Source organism: Bufo gargarizans, chromosome 1 (assembly GCF_014858855.1).
Source record: "Bufo gargarizans isolate SCDJY-AF-19 chromosome 1, ASM1485885v1, whole genome shotgun sequence".
Classification (NCBI taxonomy): domain Eukaryota; kingdom Metazoa; phylum Chordata; class Amphibia; order Anura; family Bufonidae; genus Bufo; species Bufo gargarizans.
In genome coordinates this window covers 408,790,865-408,816,161 of record NC_058080.1, presented here as the reverse complement: position 1 = coordinate 408,816,161, position 25,297 = coordinate 408,790,865, and the positions used below count along the sequence as shown (strand labels likewise).

Genomic DNA, 25,297 nt, shown 5'->3' with positions numbered 1-25,297 from the left:
GGTGCACATCTACAACAAGAGTTAGACCTTATGACCAAATCTGCTAAGTTCTATCCCATCTGGCTTTTTGACCCTTGTTGTGAATAGCCAGTTTTTCTTATCTCCTCACTTTATCTACCAGATGGTACCATTCAGATACCTGCAAAGGGGTCCTTGCACCCCAATTCCTAACAATTATTACCCTGGCCAACATAAGTGATTTAATACAGAGCAGGTTTTCCCATCCCTGCTCATCAAATACAGAGGAGCCTAATGTAGTGAGCACATTGACCTCAAAGGTGTTTCCTAGAATTATACCCACATTTTTCACTTTCACAGAGGGTAACAGGACAAAATGCACCCAACATTTTGTTCCCTATTTCCCCTCGAATACGACAACACCCCATCCAAAATATGGATTTTGCTGACCTGAATTGTCAGACACTGATTTTAGGTGCCATATCACATTAAAAAAAAATCCTGAGGTCCCCAGAAATTAAAAACCCCAAGAAGTTAACCCATTTTGGAAAGATCACCCCCGTACAAACATTTTGAATGTTTCAGCAAACAGGTGTATCACAGAAGGATTTCAAAGCACACATTTGTGAAAATGAAAAATTACTAGCAGACCCCAATTTTTCACTTTCACAAGGGGTTAAAGAAGAAAACGCATCCCAGTATGTGTTCCCCATTTTCTCCCCATTCAGGAAACACCCCATATGTGTTTGTAGCCTGCTGTATGGGCACACAGCAGGCAAAAGGCAAAATATGGATTTTGCTGACAGGCCTGAATTGGCAGACATGGAATTCAGGTGCCATGTCGAATTTAAAACAATCCTGAGGTCCATTTTGGAAAGTGCACCTCCGTATGAACATTTTAAAGGGTGGAAAGGGCACTTTTGACCTAATAGGTGTTTGACAGAATTGAATATGTAGTGGTTGGTGAAAAGTGGATCTGTAAGCTACTGGACTAAATCAGAGATTTAAGGTGGTGAAACTACAGGGTACATCATAGATGAAATTTAATTAATACTCCATGGATGAGTGGTACTGTAGATTTTAAACACTCCTGCATGCACAGGCCATGTTTTTCAGGGCAGGTTTCACAGTGGTAAATGGTATCTTTCCATATCCCCCGTTTGGAACACACCCTGCATCTTTTTTGGGTCCTTCCCTTCCTTGCTGTCTGGGGAACTTGACCTTTAAAATATTGCCCTGGTACAACACGGGCACTATGACTTCCTGAAGTACTAGGACCCTCCCCGGCCTGGCTTTGAAAAATGAGGGCCTTGATAACCACCTCTTGGAACTGAAGGAAAGTTCCTGTGTGGCCTGCAGATTGAAATAGCTCATACACATTGCACATTGCCGTCTGTACAATGTGTATGGCCAGCTTTTTGTACCACACTTTTGTTTTTTGTGTGGCACTGTAGGGCTTCAGAAGTTAATCTGAAAGATCCACCCCTCCCATGTGCCTGTTGTAGTCCAGGATACAAACTGGATTGGGTGTAGTGGTTGTGGCACCTTGTATAGGATTAGGGGAGCTGGTGTTAGTGTGAATTGTGTCAGTACAAGGGCGTCCCTCTTTTCTTTGTACTTAACCACCAGCATGTTCTCATGGAGGAGAACCCTACTTTCACCCATTCTTAGTGGTTGCTCTACAAGGTATCTAGGGAGGCCTCTCTGATTTTTGTGCACCGTGCCACAAGCCACAGTACCTCTGGCAGTTAGGGACATGAATAGGGGTATGCTGGTATAATAGTAATCCACATAAAGGTGGTAACCCTTATCCAGCAGTGGGTGCAGTAAGTCCCACACGATCTTCCTGCTAACTCCTAGGATGTGGGGGAATTCTGGGGGTTCTAGCCGGGAATCTTTCTCTTCGTAAATGCTGGTGTACCCAGAGCTACTCTCACAGAGTTTGTATATTTTTATGCCATACCTTGCCCGTTTGTTAGGCAGGTACAGGCAGAATCTAATCCTCCCTTTGAAGAGCAATAGGGACTCATCTACACAGACATTTCTATCAGAGTTGTACACCTCAGCAAACTTGGTGTTAAAGTGGTCAATGACAGGCCTTACCTTGAACACACGGTCAAATGTTGGGTTGTTTTGGTGTGGGCACTGTGAATTGTCGTTGTAGCGTAGGAATTTCTGAATTGACTCAAATCGCTTCATGGTCTTACTGTAAATTGGAGTCTGGTAGAAAATTTCCGAACTCCAATATTGTCTAATGTTTGGCTTCTTTACAATCCCCATATGAAGCACGAGTCCCAAAAACTTCATAATCTCTGCTTCACTTACTGGGTTCCAACCTAGAGGTCTAGCGTATGGTGATGTAGGGTTGTGATCAATTGGTTTGGGTCACCATTACATTTACAAAATCTGGAGAGAAGAAAAAATAAATAATATATATATATATATATATATATATATATATACCACATATATCATATATATATATATATATATATATATATCACACTACTATTAAACTGTGCAGACCGGTCAGAAAAATTGATGTTTCTGGTCAGCGCTCAGCAGGTGCAGAACACATGCACGCACACATATATTATGTGCGTGCAAAAATCTACACTAACACTACCTAATGTATTTTTTACAGCAACAGAAAGAAAACTGAGCACAAAACTGACCAATAAAAAAATGGTGCTCAGGGTACAGAACGCATGCAAGCTGAGGTCTGGTGCGTCCGTGCAGACACTGCAGTATAAAGATTTACTGCAGATACAAAAAAAAAAGAACACTATCTAAAAATCAACATATATATATATATATATATATATATATATATAAAAGATTCTAACAATTACGTTAAAAAAAAGCACAGATAAAAAAAATATATATCTGCACCAAAAACATCCCAGGTGGTGAACAGTGGATTATGGACTGATCAGCGCTTGGTGTTCACATCTCGCACACAAAAAAAGTGGTGCAGAGCAGGAAAAAGAAAAAAAAAGCCAGATAAATATGACAAAAAAAGTCACAATTTGTTTGCAGTAGGCAAAATCGGAAGGGGGGAGGGGTAAGGGGGAGGGGTAAGGGCTTGGGAAGGGGGGGTGGATTAGGGATATGGAAATTCTGCTGCAAAAATAAAATAAAAAATCACTGCAGCAGATGTTCCAGATGTTCTTCTTCTTTTCTTCCAGTAAGCAGTGGTGGTGCACCACAAGTCCCAGCAAGCCAACAAGCAGCACAGAAAAGCACAGAACCTCTCTGCAAGCAGTCACCAGCTAGGTGTAGCCCTTTCCTGTGCTGCTATAGCGCTGCCATTGGCTGGAGCATTGTTCTAGCCAATTGCTGAGCTGGAGTCCCCTGACTGACCTCAGCGAAGACCGGTGCTGACTAGTTACCTCCCCATGACTCCCACCCGCCCCGCCCCGCAGCTTACTTCTGCTTCCAGCGATGCGATGTGCTGGTCTTCATTGACCTGCCAATTGCAGGGCTTGGAGCTGCAGGGGGGCGGAAAGACACCATCATGCCCTTACCTGGCATGGATGCCTGCCAGTAAGAGCAGCCATGGTGTCCCGATTTCCCCTCGATCCTGCCCCAGCACCCGGCAGACCTTGCGCCGTACATGTATGTCGCTGGTCCTTAAGTCAAGTCCAGCTGTGCCGTAGATGTACGGCGCTGGTTCTTAAGGGGTTAACTGAATTTGATGAAATAATTCACAGATTATCCTGACCACCATGTATTTTAAAACACTTCTATAATTAATAGGAATAATTTGATTAATATTATTATATTGAAAGCTAGGCTATCCTTCACCCAGAGTAATAATTTACTGAAAGAACATGTCCCAAGAAGGAACAAATTGCCGCCGAATGTACAGCTGAATGTAAAAGTCCTTTAAGAAGTGGGAGATGAAAAGTACTAACTTGATAGTCTGTTTTGATCTTTGTAGACAGAGAATATTTGTGTGGAGAAAAAGGGCAATTTCTGTCATAGGCTATGTTACAACGTTTCTCATATTCACCTACACATTTGATAAATGCTAAATTTTGTGACTAGTGACCATTTTAATATCATATATGTGTTTGAATGAAATCAAACATGGCTTCGTTTTACTTTACTTCTCCTAAATGCCAGCCAGCAATTTAAGTTATGTCATCCTTCGTAAGTTCTGTTCCATATTTTATACCTGATGAATTCTTATATCTGTTGAGTGATTTATTGTCCTATAGGGATTACTGTAACACATTATTTAGTCATACCTGGATAAGTATTGGCCAGATGTAAGATTCAAGCTGTCTCTGCTCATGCAGTTCATTGTGCTGGGAATAAGCGCCAACTCTGGTTGATCCATTGTAGCTGTGGCAACTGCTCTGGCTATTAGTTCCATTGCATCTTGCACATAGTGTTCAAAATAGGAAGCAGCAGTTGTCCCATGAGCAATCAGACCCAAAGGTAATCCTTCAGTCTTCAATTCATCAACATTTTGGGAGTCTCCAAAAATCCAATAAAATTCGGGTAATATTATTCCATACTGAGCAGTTGTTTCAAAAATTCGTCTTGTGTCTTCCATATCACAACCAAACATAACGATAGTAGATGTGGTGTCCTTTATACTTTCTAAGTTGAACTGTAGGTAGCTCACAACGTCATTAGTCAGGGTGAGCTTTACTGTGATATTTAGAATTGATCCAAGGTGAAATCTGGAATTATTTTGTGCTAGCGTGAGGAAATCTGTTATATTCCAGTCTTCTTGGCATAGGAGTATGCTATAGTTGTACCAGTTGTTCATCGTAAGTATGGAGAGAGTGACATCGGCATTGGAAGTTAGGGAATTTTCAATGCTGAGCTGCAGGTGAAGAGGATTCTGCATTACAAATAAAAAACACGCATTATTTTTTTTTTATTTCGGAATTGCACTGCTGTATTATTGCGTTACTACATTTTAACTCCTCATTAAAATACATGGCACAGTTTGAATTGAATGCCTCTATCAGTCAACTTTCTTAAGATCAGAGGATAGTTTTGTTGCCATTAAATTGTTGGAAGCCACTTTTAACTTACATCAAACAAGGGAGTGCTAAGCACTGAGGAGTCTATCTATCAAAGTATCCATTCTTTGCTTTTAAGCATCAGTCAAGGCTCTGGCCGGGATTCAAAGGCTAAAAACTGACTACAGCACAAATTGTACTTCAATCCTAGTTTTAGATTTCATGGACCGTCTCATTTGTACAAATCTTTCCACATCATTTGCAGATGTCCTAATACATTGTTATTTCATCTTGCATTTCACAGAGTGTGCTGTAACATTTTTGGAATTTATAACTGTAAAACAATTTAATATGTTTTCCGCTATAAGTTACTTAAATAAACCTTTGGACAAATGGATTAAAATGGAATATTAAAGGGATTTTCCCATACAAAAAAGTTAAGGGGGAGATTTATCAAACTGGTGTAGAACTGGCTTATTTGCCCATAACAAATCATTTTCCAAAGGAGCTTAAAAAAATGAAAGTTGGAATCTGGTTGGTTGCTTTGGACAACTAAGGCAGTTCTAATTTACACCAGTTTGATAACTCTCCCTCTAAGATTTCAATTTCTGAGTTTACACCCCCATTGATAATCTATTGGTAACAGTGGCTTCAATTTACAACTCTCACTCTGGAGGGCCCAGGATATCTGCTCATTATAATCAACAGGAGAATATTGTAGCAAATGTTCAATTATCCTGCAGTGCCACCACCGGAGACATGAAGCATTAAGTTAAACTCAATAGGCTATCCTTGCAATCCATGATTTACCTAAAGAAGGCCACAAGGCCCAAGAGAACGGCAATATTGTGCACATCCACAAATTTTAAAATAGAGCAATTTTATTGACTACAAAGACACAGAAAAATGATTTAAAAATTGTATACAATACATCATGTGCTGGTGAAAGGAAAACCAAGCACAGACCCAGTGTCCACCAAAGTCCACAAATAGGGACACAGTGTATATAGTCCGAGACAGAATGACATACAATGTTAAACCCAAACAAACCGGTTCACAATAGATAGATGATAATGTGGCATCAAAAAATAACATTAAATAATATCTGAAAGGAATAAAAAATGTGAGGCTTGGACCATAAGGGTGGATATGGGTCACAGAGATGTTTATTTTTTTTGCAGACAACTTTGCTTTAAATCTCTTTTTGATCAACCCACCATTGTACATCAGCTCCCTGATGATGAGATCTTATGGATCTCCTCAAAGAAAATGAGTCTGGCATAGGTAGATGACAGTTTACATTGCGTAAACCTTCAATAATTACTCCCACCCTTTGCCTTTTTTCTAACATTCATTATTTTTTTCAGGCTATGTTGTGGGAAATCAGGAGATTACAAACAAATCCTGTAAGAAACAAAAACCTGACTAATTTGGAACTGATGGCCATTAAGAAATTACAACAGAAGTCTACATTCATGATCAAGGAGGCTGACAAAGGAGGTAATGTGGTTCTTTGGAATATTAACCTTTTATATGATGGAAGCCAAAAGACAATTGGAAAACCGTCACTTTTATACTCCTTAACCGACAGATCCAACGTCAGTTTTCAAGACTAAGTTAGATAGGCTTCTTCAGTCTGCATTCCAAATAAATATAATCACCAAGAAAGAGTTGACTTTCTTGAAAGTGAAAAGTCCGATGGTAACTACATTTTATATGCTTACTAAAGTACATAAAAATTTGAATAACCCTCAAGGACACCCTATAGTGGCTCGTATAGGTGGTTTATGTGAACAAGCCTGTATTTATTTGGATTTTTTTCTGCAACCAATTTTTTTAGGTTGCAATTCTTATCTGAGAGATTTTTTTGCATTTGATAGAAAATCTTCAAGATATCAAACTTCCTCTGAACACTCTGATTCTTACTTGTGGTCTTGAATCACTTTATTCCAACATGTATTAACTGATGCCTATCTAGGCAATAAGACCTATCTTGACCCAGGTTAATTTAATACTTTTATTACTATATGTATTAAAACCTGAATGTTATAGATGAGTAAATATGTTGCTTATCTTTATTAGTTAATCCTACAAACCAAAACAACTAAAATTAAAAATAAAAATACAGTCCTTACTACACTAGTGAGTGAAAGTAATAAGCAAAAGTAATAGGCTTTATTCCAACATAGCACATGTTGATGGGGTTGCCGCAGTTCAATACTTCCTTACAAAATCCACACAGGGGGACTCTGTACACCATACTTTTCTGGTAAGTCTTTTGGCGTTTGTTTTACATGCTATGGTATCGTTTTATTGATGACGTTCAAATTTTTGGGCAGGGTACACGTGAAGAGTGCGATGATTTTGTGACTACCCTCAACAATAATTCTTTCAACATCACACTAACCCACAGGATTTCTGAGACATCGATTGATGTTTTGTACAAACCGGATTCCAAAAAAGTTGGGACACTATACAAATCGTGAATAAAAACTGAATGCAATGATGTGGAGGTGCCAACTTCTAATATTTTATTCAGAATAGAACATAAATCACGGAACAAAAGTTTAAACTGAGAAAATTTACCATTTTAGGGGAAAAATATGTTGAATCAGAATTTCATGGTGTCAACAAATCCCCAAAAAGTTGGGACAAGGCCATTTTCACCACTGTGTGGCATCTCCCCTTCTTCTTACAACACTCAACAGATGTATGGGGACCGAGGAGACCAGTTTCTCAAGTTTAGAAATAGGAATGCTCTCCCATTCTTGTCTAATACAGGCCTCTAACTGTTCAATCGTCTTGGGCCTTCTTTGTTGCACCTTCCTCTTTATGATGCGAAAAAATTTCTCTATAGGTGAAAGATCTGGATTGCAGACTGGCCATTTCAGTACCCGGATCCTTCTCCTACGCAGCCATGATGTTGTGATTGATGCAGAATGTGGTCTGGCATTATCTTGTTGAAAGATGCAGGGTCTTCCCTGAAAGAGATGACGTCTGGATGGGAGCATATGTTGTTCTAGAACCTGAATATATTTTTCTGCATTGATGGTGCCTTTCCAGACATGCAAGCTGCCCATGCCACACGCACTCATGCAACCCCATACCATCAGAGATGCAGGTTTCTGAATTGAGCGTTGATAACAACTTGGGTTGTCCTTGTCCTCTTTGGTCCGGATGACATGGCGTCCCAGATTTCCAAAAAGAACTTCGAATCGTGACTCGTCTGACCATAGAACAGTCTTCCATTTTGCCACACTCCATTTTAAATGATCCCTGGCCCAGTGAAAACGCCTGAGCTTGTGGATCTTGCTTACAAATGGCTTCTTCTTTGCACTGTAGAGTTTCAGCTGGCAACGGCGGATGGCACGGTGGATTGTGTTCACTGACAATGGTTTCTGGAAGTATTCCTGAGCCCATTCTGTGATTTCCTTTACAGTAGCATTCCTGTTTGTGGTGCAGTGTCGTTTAAGGGCCCGGAGATCACGGGCATCCAGTATGGTTTTATGGCCTTGACCCTTACGCACAGAGATTGTTCCAGATTCTCAGAATCTTCGGATGATGTTATGCACAGTTGATGATGATAGATGCAAAGTCTTTGCAATTTTTCGCTGGGTAACACCTTTCTGATATTGCTCCACTATCCTTCTGCGCAACATTGTGGGAATTGGTGATCCTCTACCCATCTTGGCTTCTGAGAGACACTGCCACTCTGAGAAGCTCTTTTTATACCCAGTCATGTTGCCAATTGACCTAATTAGTGTTAATTGGTCTTCCAGCTCTTCGTTATGCTCAAATTTACTTTTCCCAGCCTCTTATTGCTACTTGTCCCAACTTTTTGGGGATTTGTTGACACCGTGAAAATTTGAATCAACGTATTTTTCCTTTAAAATTATACATTTACTCGGTTTAAACGTTTGATCTGTCATCTACGTTCTATTACAAATAAAATATTGACATTTGCCATCTCCACATCATTGCATTCAGTTTTTATTCACAATTTGTTTAGTGTCCCAACTTTTTGGGAATCCGGTTTGTATTTACAGATTCATTTGGATGGTACGGAGGTTCAGACTTTGTCGTACTGTAAGGAAACAGCCACTAATAGTCTTTTGCATTATAACAGTTTCTATCCGTATCGTCTACGTAAAGGAATGCATAAGAAAAAATTTTGAGACTGCACATTTTTTTTTTCTTTTTTTGTATTCACAGGCACATGATTGGCACTATTATTGGACATTATTTCACTCTTATAATGGATCCTCTGGAACCTCTTACCTACTGAATGCTTATTGTATACTTACTTGGAGGCAAATGATTTGCATAATAATATATATCATTCTATTCTTACTACTGGCTTTCTCCATTATATACTGGATCCACTGAAGCTTTCTGGTCCCTGGCTGCTATTACTTATTTTACATGAATTGAAGAAAGAAGAGGAGAAAAAGAGAAAAAGAAAAAAATGAACACAGACATTTACCCCTGAGGAAGCCAGACGGCACCAGCGATACGCGTGTGGCACGATCTCCGTGACCCATATCCACCCTTATAGTCTAAGCCCCACTTTTTTTTATTCCTTTCAGGTATTATTTTATGCTACTTTTTTATGCCACATTATCATCTATCTATTGTGAACATACACTGTGTCCCTATTTGTGGACTTTGGTGGACACTGGGTCTGTGCTTGATTTAACTTTCACCAGCACATGATGTATTGCAGGGCTTGACAAATTTCCTTGGAATCTAGGAGCCAGTTAAAAAAGTTAGGAGCCAGGCGGAGCCGCGTCATAAAAGCCCCCAGTAGATGCCCCCATAGTGCTCCCCCCCACTTCTCCATAGAGCCCCCCCAATAATGCTGTATACCATGTTACATATACCGCCGCTCCGTTCCCAGACCCTATTGACTATAATGGGGACGGGGTGGAGCTCCGGCGCAGCACGGCAGTTCGCGGTAAGAGGCCGCCGGACGAAAAGGTTGGACAGGCAGTACTTTTAGCCCGACGGCCTTTCGCCATGCACTGCTGTGCTGCGCCGGAGCTCCGCCCCCGTCCCTATCATAGTCAATGGGGACGGAGCGGTGGTCCGGCGAAACGGTGGAAGGACGGATCCGACAGGGTGAACAGCCTACCGGATCCGTCCTGCCGCAAGTGTGAAAGTACCCTTAGTTATATAGCTACTGAATGAGACAGAAGAAGGGATGCATTTAACATATATATCTCCTTGAGAAGCCAATTTGATCCTAAAGGGTTAATTCAAACTAATCTAAACTCTGTCCTGTCACTTCTCTTATCTCTCTGCTCATGTCCCTTAGGCTCCATTCACACGTCCGTGATGTGTTGCGGACCCGCAAATTGCCGGTCCGCAACACACCAGCCCGGCACCCCCATAAAAATGCCTATCCTTGTCCGCAAGCTGCGGACAAGAATAGGACATGTTCTATCTTTAGCGGAGCTGCGGACCCGAAGCTGCGGTCCGCAATTCCGTCCCCATAGAGAATGAATGGGTCCGCACCCGTTCCGCAAAATTGCGGAACGGACGTGGAACCATTTTGCGGACGTGTGAATGAAGCCTTAATCTTATCACTTCTGCAAAAGCATCAGCCGACAGCCTCAGTGTAAACTGTTCTAGAGTCTGACTCACAGTTCTTTTAACTCAAAGAATCGAATGAGTCACTAAATCGGATCTTTAGTCTTTTAACCTGTGACTCATTCGATTCTTTCTTAGACTCCCTGTACTTGTGTCAGTGACTTAGAGCTGCTAGTGCTTGCCTTGCCTCAGCTCTGATTGGTTGGTGGGCGGGGAGGGGAGGGGCTGGCAGAAGCAGCTTCCACTCAAGGATCAGATTACACTCCTCCCGAGTCCCTCCCCTCCCTGCTGCCAGCGGCTCTGCTATTGTGTGCTGTGACAGAGCTGTTTCACACGGTGCTGCCTCCGGACAGAACGGCGCTCTGCACCCATCGCCCGGGCACCTTTGAAAACGGGCTGACAAATACCCAAGCGCCAGGACTAAATTCCTGGTCGCCATGGCGACCTGGCGTCTGGGATTTGTCGAGCTCTGATGTATTGTATACAATTTTTAAATCATATTTGTGTGTCTTTGTAGTCCAATAAAATGTCTCTAGTTTACAATTTGTGGATGTGTACATTATTGTGGTTCTCTTGGGCCTTGTGGCCTTCTTTGGGTAATTTTGGTGCTGTATTTGAACCGTCAGTGCACTCCCTTTCTATTTTAGTGTGCCCCTCGTATTTATTGTTATTTAATATCCTTGCAATCCATGGACATGCTGGGTCTTTAAGAGACAAAGATGCTATCTGAAGCCTTTCTCTATTCTAGCGAATAAATGAGGGTCATGAATGAGGATCTTATCTCTGCTCAAAAAACTCTAGTACTGGATCTGACAAACAGGTTTAATAAAGTAGCCCCTTTCATATGAAACATTTATAACCAATAATATTGTTAAATTAAAAGTGCTCATTTATAATCAGTTGCCAAATACGCATGAAGCTATGCAAATCATATTTAGTTTTTTTGTGATAAAGAGCTATGACATAAATGTTTAAGAACTAGTGTTGATCGCAAATATTCTAATCACAAATTTTTCGCGCAAATATTGCCACTTCAAGAATTCGTGAATATCTAGAATATAGTGCTATATCTTCCTAATCTCGAATATTCTAGATTTTTTTCATCAGCATCCATGATCCTTCATTGTTTAGTGCTTGTGTGCCAATTAGAAGGCTGTAGTATCTTCAACTTTAGGAGTAGTGTTGATCGCGAATTATCGCATTGCGAATTTATATCGCAAATTTTCCAATTGCTGATTATTGCAATCAAGAAAATAATGACTGGAGATCATGAATTCTGGAATATATGACGTATATTCGCTCAAATATTCACGAAATATTGCAAATTTGAATATTGCCCTTGCCGCTCATCACTGTTAAGAACTAAGGAAAATACTATCCTGCAAAGGCTTTCCATTCAGGTAATTGCCGGGCTGCACCTCTACTTGGTGCTACCAACTGGATGGCGCTGTGCTTGGTACTGGCTCTGTCTTTTAAGTCAGTTTCTTTTTGGCGACATATTACAAGAATGTACTTTTTTCACTATCTATCCATCTACTACCTATTATCTATCTATCTCATATCTAAACATCAAATAAAATACGACAGCACACTGTTATACAATAGAACTAGGGATTAGGGATTATTTTGGATTACAATGGTACTATACCTACTACACATGAAAAATGGAAGCTCTTTGTGCACATTTTTGATCAAACATGTCTCAAGCCCATCTACCAATGTCAAGGTGGCTTCTGAAGATGGGTACCAACACCAACAGAAGTGCCTCTCCTGGACCTAATTTAAGCCTAGTACAAAAGAGTATAAATATAGTTGTTTCCTAAACCACCTTGAATATTGTAGGCTTAAATTAGGTCCAAGAGAGGCAGTTCTGTTAGTAGAATGGCCCGACACACCTTTGATCAAAAATGTGCACAAAGAGCTTCCATTTTTTCATGTATAGTAGGTATAGTAATAATGTAATCCAGATTAATCCCTAATCCTTAGTTCTATTGTTTGCATGTCTAACAGTGTGCTCCTGAGTTGCTGTTTGTATGTAGCTTTATGGATGTGCACCTGTGACTTTGGAAGTGCTAGTCTATATTTTCTTGCAGTGTGTTTGGAGAGTAGCTGCCTTCTTTAAGATTGAACACTCCCTGCCCATCTGCCCAGGACTTCTAAGCAGAGTATAAATATAGTTGAGCAGACTGATTTATAGTTTTATGGGAAAAGATTCTGTATAACGTGTATGTCATTCATTTATATTCCTGATCATTCTGGACTTTGTAGTAAAGGAGGCGGTTCTATCAGTGATTGACAGCTACCTCTGTATACACAGTCATAGAGGGAAGGCTGTCAGTCACTGAAAGGACCACCTCCTTGTCTTCATTCAGTGACTGACAGTTATCTCTGTATACACAGTCATAGAGGGAAGGCTGTCAGTCACTGATAGGACTGCCTGCTTGTCTTCAGTCAGTGACTGACAGCTATCTCTGTATACACAGTCATAGAGGGAAGGCTGTCAGTCACTGATAGGACCATCTCCTTGTCTTCAGTAAGTGACTGCCAGCTATCTCTGTATACACAGTCATAGAGGGAAGGCTGTCATCCCTGATAGGACCTCCTCCTTGTCTTCAGTCAGTGACTGACAGCTATCTCTGTATACACAGTCATAGAGGGAAGGCTGTGAGTTACTGATAGGACCATCTCCTTGTCTTCAGTCAGTGACTGACAGCTATCTCTGTATACACAGTAATAGGGGGAAGGCTGTCAGTCACTGATAGGACCTCCTCCTTGTCTTCAGTCAGTGACTGACAGCTATCTCTGTATACACAGTCATAGAGGGAAGGCTGTCAGTCACTAATAGGACCGCCTGCTTGTCTTCAGTCAGTGACTGACAGCTATCTCTGTATACACAGTAATAGGGGGAAGGCTGTCAGTCACTGATAGGACCTCCTCCTTGTCTTTAGTCAGTGACTGACAGCTATCTCTGTATACACAGTCATAGAGGGAATGCTGTCAGTCACTGATAGGACCGTCTCCTTGTCTTCAGTCAGTGACTGACAGCTATCTCTGTATACACAGTCATAGAGGGAAGGCTGTCAGTCACTGATAGGACCGTCTCCTTGTCTTCAGTCAGTGACTGATAGCTATCTCTGTATACACAGTAATAGAGGGAAGGCTGTCAGTCACTGATAGGACCAAATCCTTATCTTCAGTCAGTGACTGACAGCTATCTCTGTATACACAGTCATAGAGGGAAGGCTGTCAGTCACTGATAGGACCTCCTCCTTGTCTTCAGTCAGTGACTGACAGCTATCTCTGTATACACAGTCATAGAGGGAAGGCTGTCAGTCACTGATAGGACTGTCTGCTTGTCTTCAGTCAGTGACTGACAGCTATCTCTGTATACACAGTCATAGAGGGAAGGCTGTCAATCACTGATAGAACAATCTCCTTGTCTTCAGTCAGTGACTGACAGCTATCTCTGTATACACAGTCATAGAGGGAAGGCTGTCAGTCACTGATAGGACCTCCTCCTTGTCTTCAGTCAGTGACTGACAGCTATCTCTGTATACACAGTCATAGAGGGAAGGCTGTCAGTCACTGATAGGACCGTCTCCTTGTCTTCAGTCAGTGACTGACAGCTATCTCTGTATACACAGTCATAGAGGGAAGGCTGTCATCACTGATAGGACCGTCTCCCTGTCTTCAGTCAGTGACTGACAGCTATCTCTGTATACACAGTAATAGAGGGAAGGCTGTCAGTCACTGATAGGACCGTCTCCTTGTCTTCAGTCAGTGACTGACAGCTATCTCTGTATACACAGCCATAGAGGGAAGGCTTATAATACAGTGAGGAACCGCACTCTATTCAAGTGTGTCACCGGTGCCAATCAAGGGCTTATTAAGCCATTTATCATGAGAATGAAGTATTGAGGCACTCAGGTTCTTTTTGCAATTTAAATGAAATTTATTTCATGAATTAATCTCTGCATCATCCATTCGCCCGTGGTATATATAGGAGCATTAAACAACAGAATATTTCTGACCAAACGTTTCGGTCACGGTGGACCTTTGTCAGTGGTCATATTATCTGGAATAATATTGGATACATGTTCAGGGTTATTCGGATGGCAGAGATAACGTTACATCATCATAGTGAAACAAAAATCAATGTCAATATATACAAGTCAAATTGAACACGGTTGTAGCAGCAAGAGAAATGGTGTCCAATAACGTAATAAATATTCAAATACATATAGACGCAAATACGATGGGTCCGTGGCGTATGGTTTATAAAGGTAAAAAATAGTAAAGTACCAGTGTAATAATAGTGGAAGTGACAGGGTTCAAATTGGTACATGGTATATTGTATACTGTGGTATCACACGTGTATCACCGAGTATTACTGGTATATGCTGAATCGAGGACATATTCTATAGTCGGATATGGGGGAGTCATTGTACGACTATGCCATTGGTATAATAATTTTGTTTGAAAAATGCATAAATCCTCTATGTAGCATATCGCAGAGTACTCAGGCCGTGCGGTATTTACATTTGGTATATATCAGGTATCACCTATAACATTACTGTGGTATCACACGTGTATCACCGAGTATTACTGGTATATGCTTTATCGAGGACATATTCTATAGTCGGATATGGGGGAGTCACTGTACGACTATGCCATTGGTATAATAATTTTGTTTGAAAAATGCGTAAATCCTCTATGTAGCATATCACAGAGTACTCAGGCCGTGCGGTATTTACATTTGGTATATATCAGGTATCACCTATAACATTCACATATGCATGGGGGCACAAGCGGCATATTATACATCGTTCGTATGTACCACAGTATTCAAGTGCACAGAATCATAAGTACAAGTATCTCAATTTATAACACTGCACAAAGTTGGTTCAGTGACATGGAAGCATAGAGGGATGAGAGGCTGCAGGAGATTTCCAATGGTGAGCAAGCTGACATAGTGAGAGGGTTTCTGTGGAAAAAAGATTCAAGGTTAGAGCATATTTTCTACCTGAGTGATGTATTCTGGGGCGCTGGATGCAGGTCTGACCCACTTTCTGCCTCGGTTTAAGTAATTCGAGAGGATCGGAGTTCCGGTCATCTGACCGGAAGTGACGTAGTGTGTGGAACGCAAGTTTGCGTTCCAAATACCGGAAGTGCTGCTGATAATGTGGCTGATTAAAAGGAGAGTAGAATGGAGCGCATTTTTGCGCATTTATGCATTCTATATGGCGGAAGTATTAGTGTGGAGCATGGCTAGTGGGTAGATGGAGCGCAAGTATGCGTTCCAAGTAGCAACATGTGGTATAGGTGTCACCTGGGTACAGAGTATGTATATCTCTGTGTCAAATATAAACTCTCCTTATACTTCTGTATTGGATCCATATTTATTGGGAAATTCAATGATAAAAGGGAATGGGAAGATGGGTATATGGAGGACTATGTATATAGGTAATATTATGATAAGGATAAACCTGTCAGGGCAGTATGGAGAAGTTGTTAAGTAGATAGTTAGTGCTGTTTTTATATGTACATATGTATATATGTAAATATTATGTATGTAATGGCGATATCGTGTCATTGCAGATATCTGATGTTGTAATGATGTTGTGAGTTAGTGGTGTGTCTCCGCCTGGTTGTAGGGATTATATGGGATCCCATGGATGTATATAGGGAAGAGCAATGGCCTATTTAAGTATATATGGAAATAGATGAGGCTGTTAAATCATATAAGTACATCATGGGATATATCCAATAATTTGGACATACTCATTCGGTCAGGCGGATGGAGGGGGAGGGAGTAGAAAGGGGAAGGGGGGGGGAAAGGGGGGGTGGAAAGGGGAGGGGGGGGAAAGGGAAGGGGGGGAGGGGGGTGGGGCGGATGGGGGTAAAGAGGGGGGGGGGTTTGGGAAGGAGGGGGAGACTAATACCTCACCCTCGTCAGCTTGTAGACAATTCAGTGAGTCTGCAGAGGAGAGAAGAAATACATATCAATATACATCAAAATATCACAGGTTTATGAAGAAGTCACATTCTCGGTTCAATCCGTGTGGTGCCAGTGTCCCCAATTTGTGGATCCAGAAAGCCTCTCTCTGTTTAAGGAGAAGTGTCCTGTTGCCACCTCTCCTTGGTTGGTCAGTTTGTTCCAGGATTTGAAAGCGGAGCTGGGAAATTTGATGTTTTTTCTCAGCAAAATGTTTGGGTATTGGTAAGAAAGTATGTCCTAGTCTGATTGTGGACTTGTGCTTGCTTATCCGGTCCCTGATGTGCTGTGTTGTCTCGCCGACGTACCCGAGGCCACATGGGCACTTTAATAGATAGACGACAAAGCTCGAGTCGCAAGTGTAGAAACCTTTTATCGCAATGGTTTTTTCCGGTACGTGGGTGTGTGGCATATTCTCCCTTGATTACGCTAGAGCAATGTGCGCAATGTAAGCATGGGTATGTTCCTTGTCTCCTACTACGTAAAAAGGTTTGTTTCGGAAGTCTGGTAAAGCTGCCTATATCGGCTTTGATTAGTTTGTCCCTTATATTCGGTGGTCTTTTGTAGCAGGTTAATGGTTGTTGTTCGAATTCTTTGATTTCCGGATGCGCTTTTGTGAGTAGTGACCAGTTTTTTTTTGAGAGCTTGTTGTATTTTGGGCATAAGGGGGTGATAAGTAGTTACGCACGCTATTCTATTGGAGTTATCCTGTTTGGTTTGGGGTGGTGTAGATGGATTCTTTAGATCATGAAGGGCTTTTTTTAGAATAGCCTTTGGGTTAAACATACCAACAATTTATCTCAAGAAGAGAAAATAGCTCTTAACTCATTACAATTGAATAAAGACATAATCATTAAACCGGCGGACAAAGGTGGAGCCCTTGTCGTCATGGACAAGGGAGACTATCTGGCGGAAATCAATAGGCAACTTTCCGACACAGAAACATATGAAATATTACCCAGAGATCCTACTTCACGCATACAAGAGTTGATTTCTCACACTATCAATTCATATTCAACACTAGGCGTCATAGATCCCAAAACCGTCATCTTTCTTACGAAAAGAGATCCTATCACCCCAGTATTTTACATCCTACCCAAAATCCATAAAAATTTGACAAAACCTCCAGGACGCCCTATTGTTGCTTCTACTGAGTCCATCTTTTCCCCTCTGGCCATTTACCTATAAAAAATTATGACCCCCCTGATTAAAACATCCAGGTCCTTTATACTTGACACCTCCCATTTTCTAAAAAAAATACAAGACATGGACAAATTGATAGACTGTAACCTATTGACACTAGATGTCAACAGTCTATACACTTCCATTACACATGAGAAGGGTATACAAGCCACTGCAAAACTCCTCAATGAACAATCCAACCTTAGTAATTTACAACAAGAATGCTGCCTAAAACTATTAGAGATCATACTTACAAAAAAAAATTTCTTATTCGGGGATACCTATTATGGCCAAAAGATAGGTACCGCTATGGGATCCAACGTGGCCCCGCCTTATGCTAACGCGTTCATGATAAAATTTGAGGAAGATTATGTCTATACCCACCCCCTGTTTCAACAACATGCCCATATATGGCTTCGCTTTATTGATGACATTTTTTGCATCTGGAAGGGTCCGATATCCACCATAGACGATTTCATCACAGATCTCAACAATACTTATAGCGAATTGGGGTTTACCTCACACATCAGCAAAAAGGAAATTAGTTTTCTAGATACCCTGGTCAGGATTGACCAAGCAGGATCTATAGACATAGATCTATACCATAAACCCACGGACCGGAACAGTCTCCTCCTTTTCAACAGCTGCCACCCTAGAGCCACAAAAAAATCGTTACCACGTTCCCAATACACACGCGTTGACCGTATTGTTACCGATATCACCATGAAAAACACAAGATTTGATAGCATGACTGACAGATTCACACAAAGAGGCTACCCAAAGGCTATTCTAAAAAAAGCCCTTCATGATCTAAAGAATCCATCTACACCACCCCAAACCAAACAGGATAACTCCAATAGAATAGCGTGCGTAACTACTTATCACCCCCTTATGCCCAAAATACAACAAGCTCTCAAAAAAAACTGGTCACTACTCACAAAAGCGCATCCGGAAATCAAAGAATTCGAACAACAACCATTAACCTGCTACAAAAGACCACCGAATATAAGGGACAAACTAATCAAAGCCGATATAGGCAGCTTTACCAGACTTCCGAAACAAACCTTTTTACGTAGTAGGAGACAAGGAACATACCCATGCTTACATTGCGCACATTGCTCTAGCGTAATCAAGGGAGAATATGCCACACACCCACGTACCGGAAAAACCATTGCGATAAAAGGTTTCTACACTTGCGACTCGAGCTTTGTCGTCTATCTATTAAAGTGCCCATGTGGCCTCGGGTACGTCGGCGAGACAACACAGCACATCAGGGACCGGATAAGCAAGCACAAGTCCACAATCAGACTAGGACATACTTTCTTACCAATACCCAAACATTTTGCTGAGAAAAAACATCAAATTTCCCAGCTCCGCTTTCAAATCCTGGAACAAACTGACCAACCAAGGAGAGGTGGCAACAGGACACTTCTCCTTAAACAGAGAGAGGCTTTCTGGATCCACAAATTGGGGACACTGGCACCACACGGATTGAACCGAGAATGTGACTTCTTCATAAACCTGTGATATTTTGATGTATATTGATATGTATTTCTTCTCTCCTCTGCAGACTCACTGAATTGTCTACAAGCTGACGAGGGTGAGGTATTAGTCTCCCCCTCCCTCCCAAACCCCCCCCCCTCTTTACCCCCATCCACCCCACCCCCCTCCCCCCCTTCCCTTTCCCCCCCTCCCCTTTCCACCCCCCCTTTCCCCCCCCTTCCCCTTTCTACTCCCTCCCCCTCCATCCGCCTGACCGAATGAGTATGTCCAAATTATTGGATATATCCCATGATGTACTTATATGATTTAACAGCCTCATCTATTTCCATATATACTTAAATAGGCCATTGCTCTTCCCTATATACATCCATGGGATCCCATATAATCCCTACAACCAGGCGGAGACACACCACTAACTCACAACATCATTACAACATCAGATATCTGCAATGACACGATATCGCCATTACATACATAATATTTACATATATACATATGTACATATAAAAACAGCACTAACTTTCTACTTAACAACTTCTCCATACTGCCCTGACAGGTTTATCCTTATCATAATATTACCTATATACATAGTCCTCCATATACCCATCTTCCCATTCCCTTTTATCATTGAATTTCCCAATAAATATGGATCCAATACAGAAGTATAAGGAGAGTTTATATTTGACACAGAGATATACATACTCTGTACCCAGGTGACACCTATACCACATGTTGCTACTTGGAACGCATACTTGCGCTCCATCTACCCACTAGCCATGCTCCACACTAATACTTCCGCCATATGGAATGCATAAATGCGCAAAAATGTGTAGTGTACGGGAGAGTAATACCCCGTCACTACAGAAGGGTCACTTGGGTATTGTCGTTCCCCCTGTATTTAAGGGGAGGTTGGTATAGAATATCTTGTCAATGTACTGCTATGTATTTTCCTGTTACTGTGAAACGTGCGTATGCAGGCCGGCTAGGGTGTCATTCCAGCTCTGAGTCACTAGAGGGAGCTAGGGAACCCTAGGTTATATAAGGCCCAGTCAGGAAGTAGTAGTAGTGTGTTCAGACAGTGGGAGCAGAGGTCAGAAATGATCCTGTGTCTGAGAGAAGGCCAGGCTATGGGCCTGTGAGAGCACAGCAGGCCTGAAGCCTGCCGGCTAGGAGAGGGTAGTAAAGGCCCTGTAACCGGGTTCCGGATCCAAGGAAAAGGTTCCCCTCCTGAGTCACCATCCGTTTAGCTGAAGCAGCATAAGCAAGCCACAAGCCAAGACACAGATTACCACAGGGGCCGATCAGATAAAGCGAGAGGTACTCAAGATAACAGAGGAGGTACTAGATAAGGACAGCTTCAAGGGTACGCCAGATAAAGGGCATTAGACCTTGGAGGAAAGTCACATGTAGCAGGACCAGTCAGGAATAGTGTGCAAGCCGCCTGTACTGCATCTCCTGTAATCAACACTCTGTATAATTCATCGCTAAGACCGGCCTTCCTGTAATGTCAAGAACCACCTGTATTCTTCTAAAACCAACCGTCTTTTATGGAACTGTGCACTACCAGTGTCCGTGTATTATCCTGACTGATATTCAGTAAAAGTTCCAGTTTTTGTTGGCTATCCTGTGCTTGCTTCATTCTTCCACCATACTTTACACGGCGTGTCACCGTTTAATTGACACTGGCGTCACGAACTTTAATACCTGCCTGTTCCAGCAGTCGCCCAGATTTGAAGACGACAGTGGATCCCAGGTTAGTGGTCAATCTGCACTACAAACCCCAGCATACACTACTGACCCCCTGGGACACTGCATCGCTCTTTTTGGCGTCACGAACAGGATCTGCATACTTCTACAGTGCAGAGAAGTGTGAACTGTGTGCTTTAACCATTCCACCACCGTATTACAAAGTCTGCACCCTTTATTTCTAAACCTGTGGATTACAATTGTGCCTGGGAGGAATCAGAGACGCTGTACTGTGTTGCGCTACCCCCAGAGAGAAAATCGTATTTGTGGACTGTGATTTATTGGACTTTTCATTATCCTGCTTGCTGTCATTGAATTGTGGCATCCGGACACTTAAAATGGCCGCCGACGCCATGAGGCTTTTTACTGCGCCATCAGGATGTGCAGAGGCGCGAATATTTGGCGCCGAAACCTTCCAAGAGGAAGGAGGAGACGACTGCCCTGGAGCGCCGCCCACCTTGAGGAGTGGCGAAGCGGCTAACTACTTTGAAGAGTTACGCCTGGGAGGCGGGGCTCCGATGGAGATAGACTGGCCCAGTGCGTGGGAGGAGTCAGAGTCGATGCAGCAACCAGGAAGAGAAGAGATGGCGTGCGCTGCAGAGAGCGAGGATGAGACCACGTGCGAGTGGGGCGCCACTCCACCGGACTTTCCGGAGTTGGGGCCGTGGGACCCTCTAGCCTGGACGGCCACCCCCTGGGCCCAGGCCATGGACCTAAGCATCACCCGACCTGAGTCCCCACCGATCCGTCGCCGGCATGCAGAATGGCCGGCTATTATGGAGGAGTTGAGAGCCGCGGTGGCGAAAAAGAATACCTGCCGGAAGAAGCGGTTCGAGGAGATGGCTAAGTCCATACAGGGAGACTCCTTTCCGGGTAAGCCCCAGCTAGAAAGGCGCCGCGGGATCGTGGTGTCCTTTGATAAGGACAAAGGCTATGGGTTTATCCAGGAGTTGGGGACTGGCCGGGACTTCTATGTCAACCGGCGATCGGTAAAGCGGCACTACCTCCCGGAGCATCTCCACAATCTGACCATAGGGGAGATCGTAGAATACACCCCAGCCGAAAGTCTAAGGGGCCCCTACGCCACCGCAGTGACTCGCCCGACGGCGCCGGCTGAGAACTGGGACTCTGGAAAAGAGAGGTCAGAACCGGTTGAAACAGCTAGAGCGCACGTGGAAAAGGGCCAAACCACCCATCTTCAAAGTCAGGCCTACCTCAGTCCAGACGTCTTCTGGGAGCCTATCGTGCTGCAGGGGCTGGAGGAGCGATATCCCCCTCCGGATGCAGTGAGACGGGAGGAAGAGAAGGAGCGGCAGGACAGCTGCCGGAGAGCCGAGGAAAGTGCTGAGGCCCGGCGCCAAGCAACAGCTGCCATTGTTCCCCCAGCGGCCGGACCCCCTGGACCTCCGGTAGATCCGACCACCTGTAGCAAAGCAGAACTAGAGGCCCTACGAAAGAGGGTGTATTGGGTGGCGGACCTCGGTTGCGCTGGAGGCGTGCAGTGGTTTCCATTCCCGAGGACGGAGGCTGAAATGGAGGCCGTGAAAGACAAACCTCCCCCTCTAAAAATTGTCAGGGGAGACGGGTTCCAAATGTGGCCGGCCTTGCCAGAACAACTGCTGCAGGTTCCCTATGTCGACTCGTCATCTGAGGAAGAACATGATACTCGTCTGTGAGTACTTCTGCCCTCTTGTCCATCTCCTTAATGGCCGTTTGTCCCTCCATTTGGCAGAGCTGGTGAAGCTCGCTGCCAGTTACCCACGGCCGGTGGCATCCTAGTTAAATAATGTGCCACTGTGTATCAATGCTTCCAGCTGCCTTTGTTTTGTTTGGGACATCCGGTTTGCTGCTACAATCCCAGTTGTGCCTTATTTTGCACTGTTTTTTCCCTTTTTACCCCCATTTCAGGTTGAAAAGACATTTTTATGTCAGCACTATTTTAAAGGGTAAGCAGGACTTGCCAGGATAACAAGGCCCTGGTATTGTCAGAGTCCTGTATTGTCATTTTATATATGTGCTGCTGACAGTATTTAATAACCGGTTTTTTTATTCAAGTATATGTGCCCAGAGATGGACTTCCTATGTGCAAGCCTCTGAGAGGTTAATTTTATTATGGACTTATTTATTGTCATGGACTATCCTGGTTCTTTCAACATCCGCTGTGCCAGGTCAGCGCCCCCGTTCCACACACTATCCTGTGAAAAAGAGAACGACGCCCCTTGTCACCAGACTTCACCATTTCCAATTGGGTCTGATAAGAGTGTAATGGACATATATGTATGCATGCATGTGTCTTTCTCTATTTCAGGTCATGATTCCAGTTGGGCGGGCCCTGATGGAGTACGAGGTCGTACTCAGCTTAAAGCAGCGGGGTATGTAGTGTACGGGAGAGTAATACCCCGTCACTACAGAAGGGTCACTTGGGTATTGTCGTTCCCCCTGTATTTAAGGGGAGGTTGGTATAGAATATCTTTTCAATGTACTGCTATGTATTTTCCTGTTACTGTGAAACGTGCGTATGCAGGCCGGCTAGGGTGTCATTCCAGCTCTGAGTCACTAGAGGGAGCTAGGGAACCCTAGGTTATATAAGGCCCAGTCAGGAAGTAGTAGTAGTGTGTTCAGACAGTGGGAGCAGAGGTCAGAAATGATCCTGTGTCTGAGAGAAGGCCAGGCTATGGGCCTGTGAGAGCACAGCAGGCCTGAAGCCTGCCGGCTAGGAGAGAGTAGTAAAGGCCCTGTAACCGGGTTCCGGATCCAAGGAAAAGGTTCCCCTCCTGAGTCACCATCCGTTTAGCTGAAGCAGCATAAGCAAGCCACAAGCCAAGACACAGATTACCACAGGGGCCGATCAGATAAAGCGAGAGGTACTCAAGATAACAGAGGAGGTACTAGATAAGGACAGCTTCAAGGGTACGCCAGATAAAGGGCATTAGACCTTGGAGGAAAGTCACATGTAGCAGGACCAGTCAGGAATAGTGTGCAAGCCGCCTGTACTGCATCTCCTGTAATCAACACTCTGTATAATTCATCGCTAAGACCGGCCTTCCTGTAATGTCAAGAACCACCTGTATTCTTCTAAAACCAACCGTCTTTTATGGAACTGTGCACTACCAGTGTCCGTGTATTATCCTGACTGATATTCAGTAAAAGTTCCAGTTTTTGTTGGCTATCCTGTGCTTGCTTCATTCTTCCACCATACTTTACACGGCGTGTCACCGTTTAATTGACACTGGCGTCACGAACTTTAATACCTGCCTGTTCCAGCAGTCGCCCAGATTTGAAGACGACAGTGGATCCCAGGTTAGTGGTCAATCTGCACTACAAACCCCAGCATACACTACTGACCCCCTGGGACACTGCAAATGCGCTCCATTCTACTCTCCTTTTAATCAGCCACATTATCAGCAGCACTTCCGGTATTTGGAACGCAAACTTGCGTTCCACACACTACGTCACTTCCGGTCAGATGACCGGAACTCCGATCCTCTCGGATTACTTAAACCGAGGCAGAAAGTGGGTCAGACCTGCATCCAGCGCCCCAGAATACATCACTCAGGTAGAAAATATGCTCTAACCTTGAATCTTTTTTCCACAGAAACCCTCTCACTATGTCAGCTTGCTCACCATTGGAAATCTCCTGCAGCCTCTCATCCCTCTATGCTTCCATGTCACTGAACCAACTTTGTGCAGTGTTATAAATTGAGATACTTGTACTTATGATTCTGTGCACTTGAATACTGTGGTACATACGAACGATGTATAATATGCCGCTTGTGCCCCCATGCATATGTGAATGTTATAGGTGATACATGATATATACCAAATGTAAATACCGCACGGCCTGAGTACTCTGTGATATGCTACATAGAGGATTTACGCATTTTTCAAACAAAATTATTATACCAATGGCATAGTCGTACAGTGACTCCCCCATATCCGACTATAGAATATGTCCTCGATTCAGCATATACCAGTAATACTCGGTGATACACGTGTGATACCACAGTAATGTTATAGGTGATACCTGATATATACCAAATGTAAATACCGCACGGCCTGAGTACTCTGCGATATGCTACATAGAGGATTTATGCATTTTTCAAACAAAATTATTATACCAATGGCATAGTCGTACAATGACTCCCCCATATCCGACTATAGAATATGTCCTCGATTCAGCATATACCAGTAATACTCGGTGATACACGTGTGATACCACAGTAATGTTATAGGTGATACCTGATATATACCAAATGTAAATACCGCACGGCCTGAGTACTCTGTGATATGCTACATAGAGGATTTATGCATTTTTCAAACAAAATTATTATACCAATGGCAT

The 25,297-nt window shown here is 43.0% G+C and overlaps 1 protein-coding gene across 1 annotated transcript in view; it reads right to left on the bottom strand.

Moving 5' to 3' along the window:
• Window positions 1-4,201: 4,201 nt before the first annotated feature.
• Window positions 4,202-25,297, bottom strand: part of LOC122927531 (glutamate receptor ionotropic, NMDA 3A-like) — a 155,405-nt gene continuing 134,309 nt past the window's right edge. The window contains exon 2 of the mRNA XM_044279451.1: window positions 4,202-4,816. Coding sequence (XP_044135386.1) covers window positions 4,202-4,816 — 615 coding nt within the window. The remainder of the gene's footprint in view (window positions 4,817-25,297) is intronic.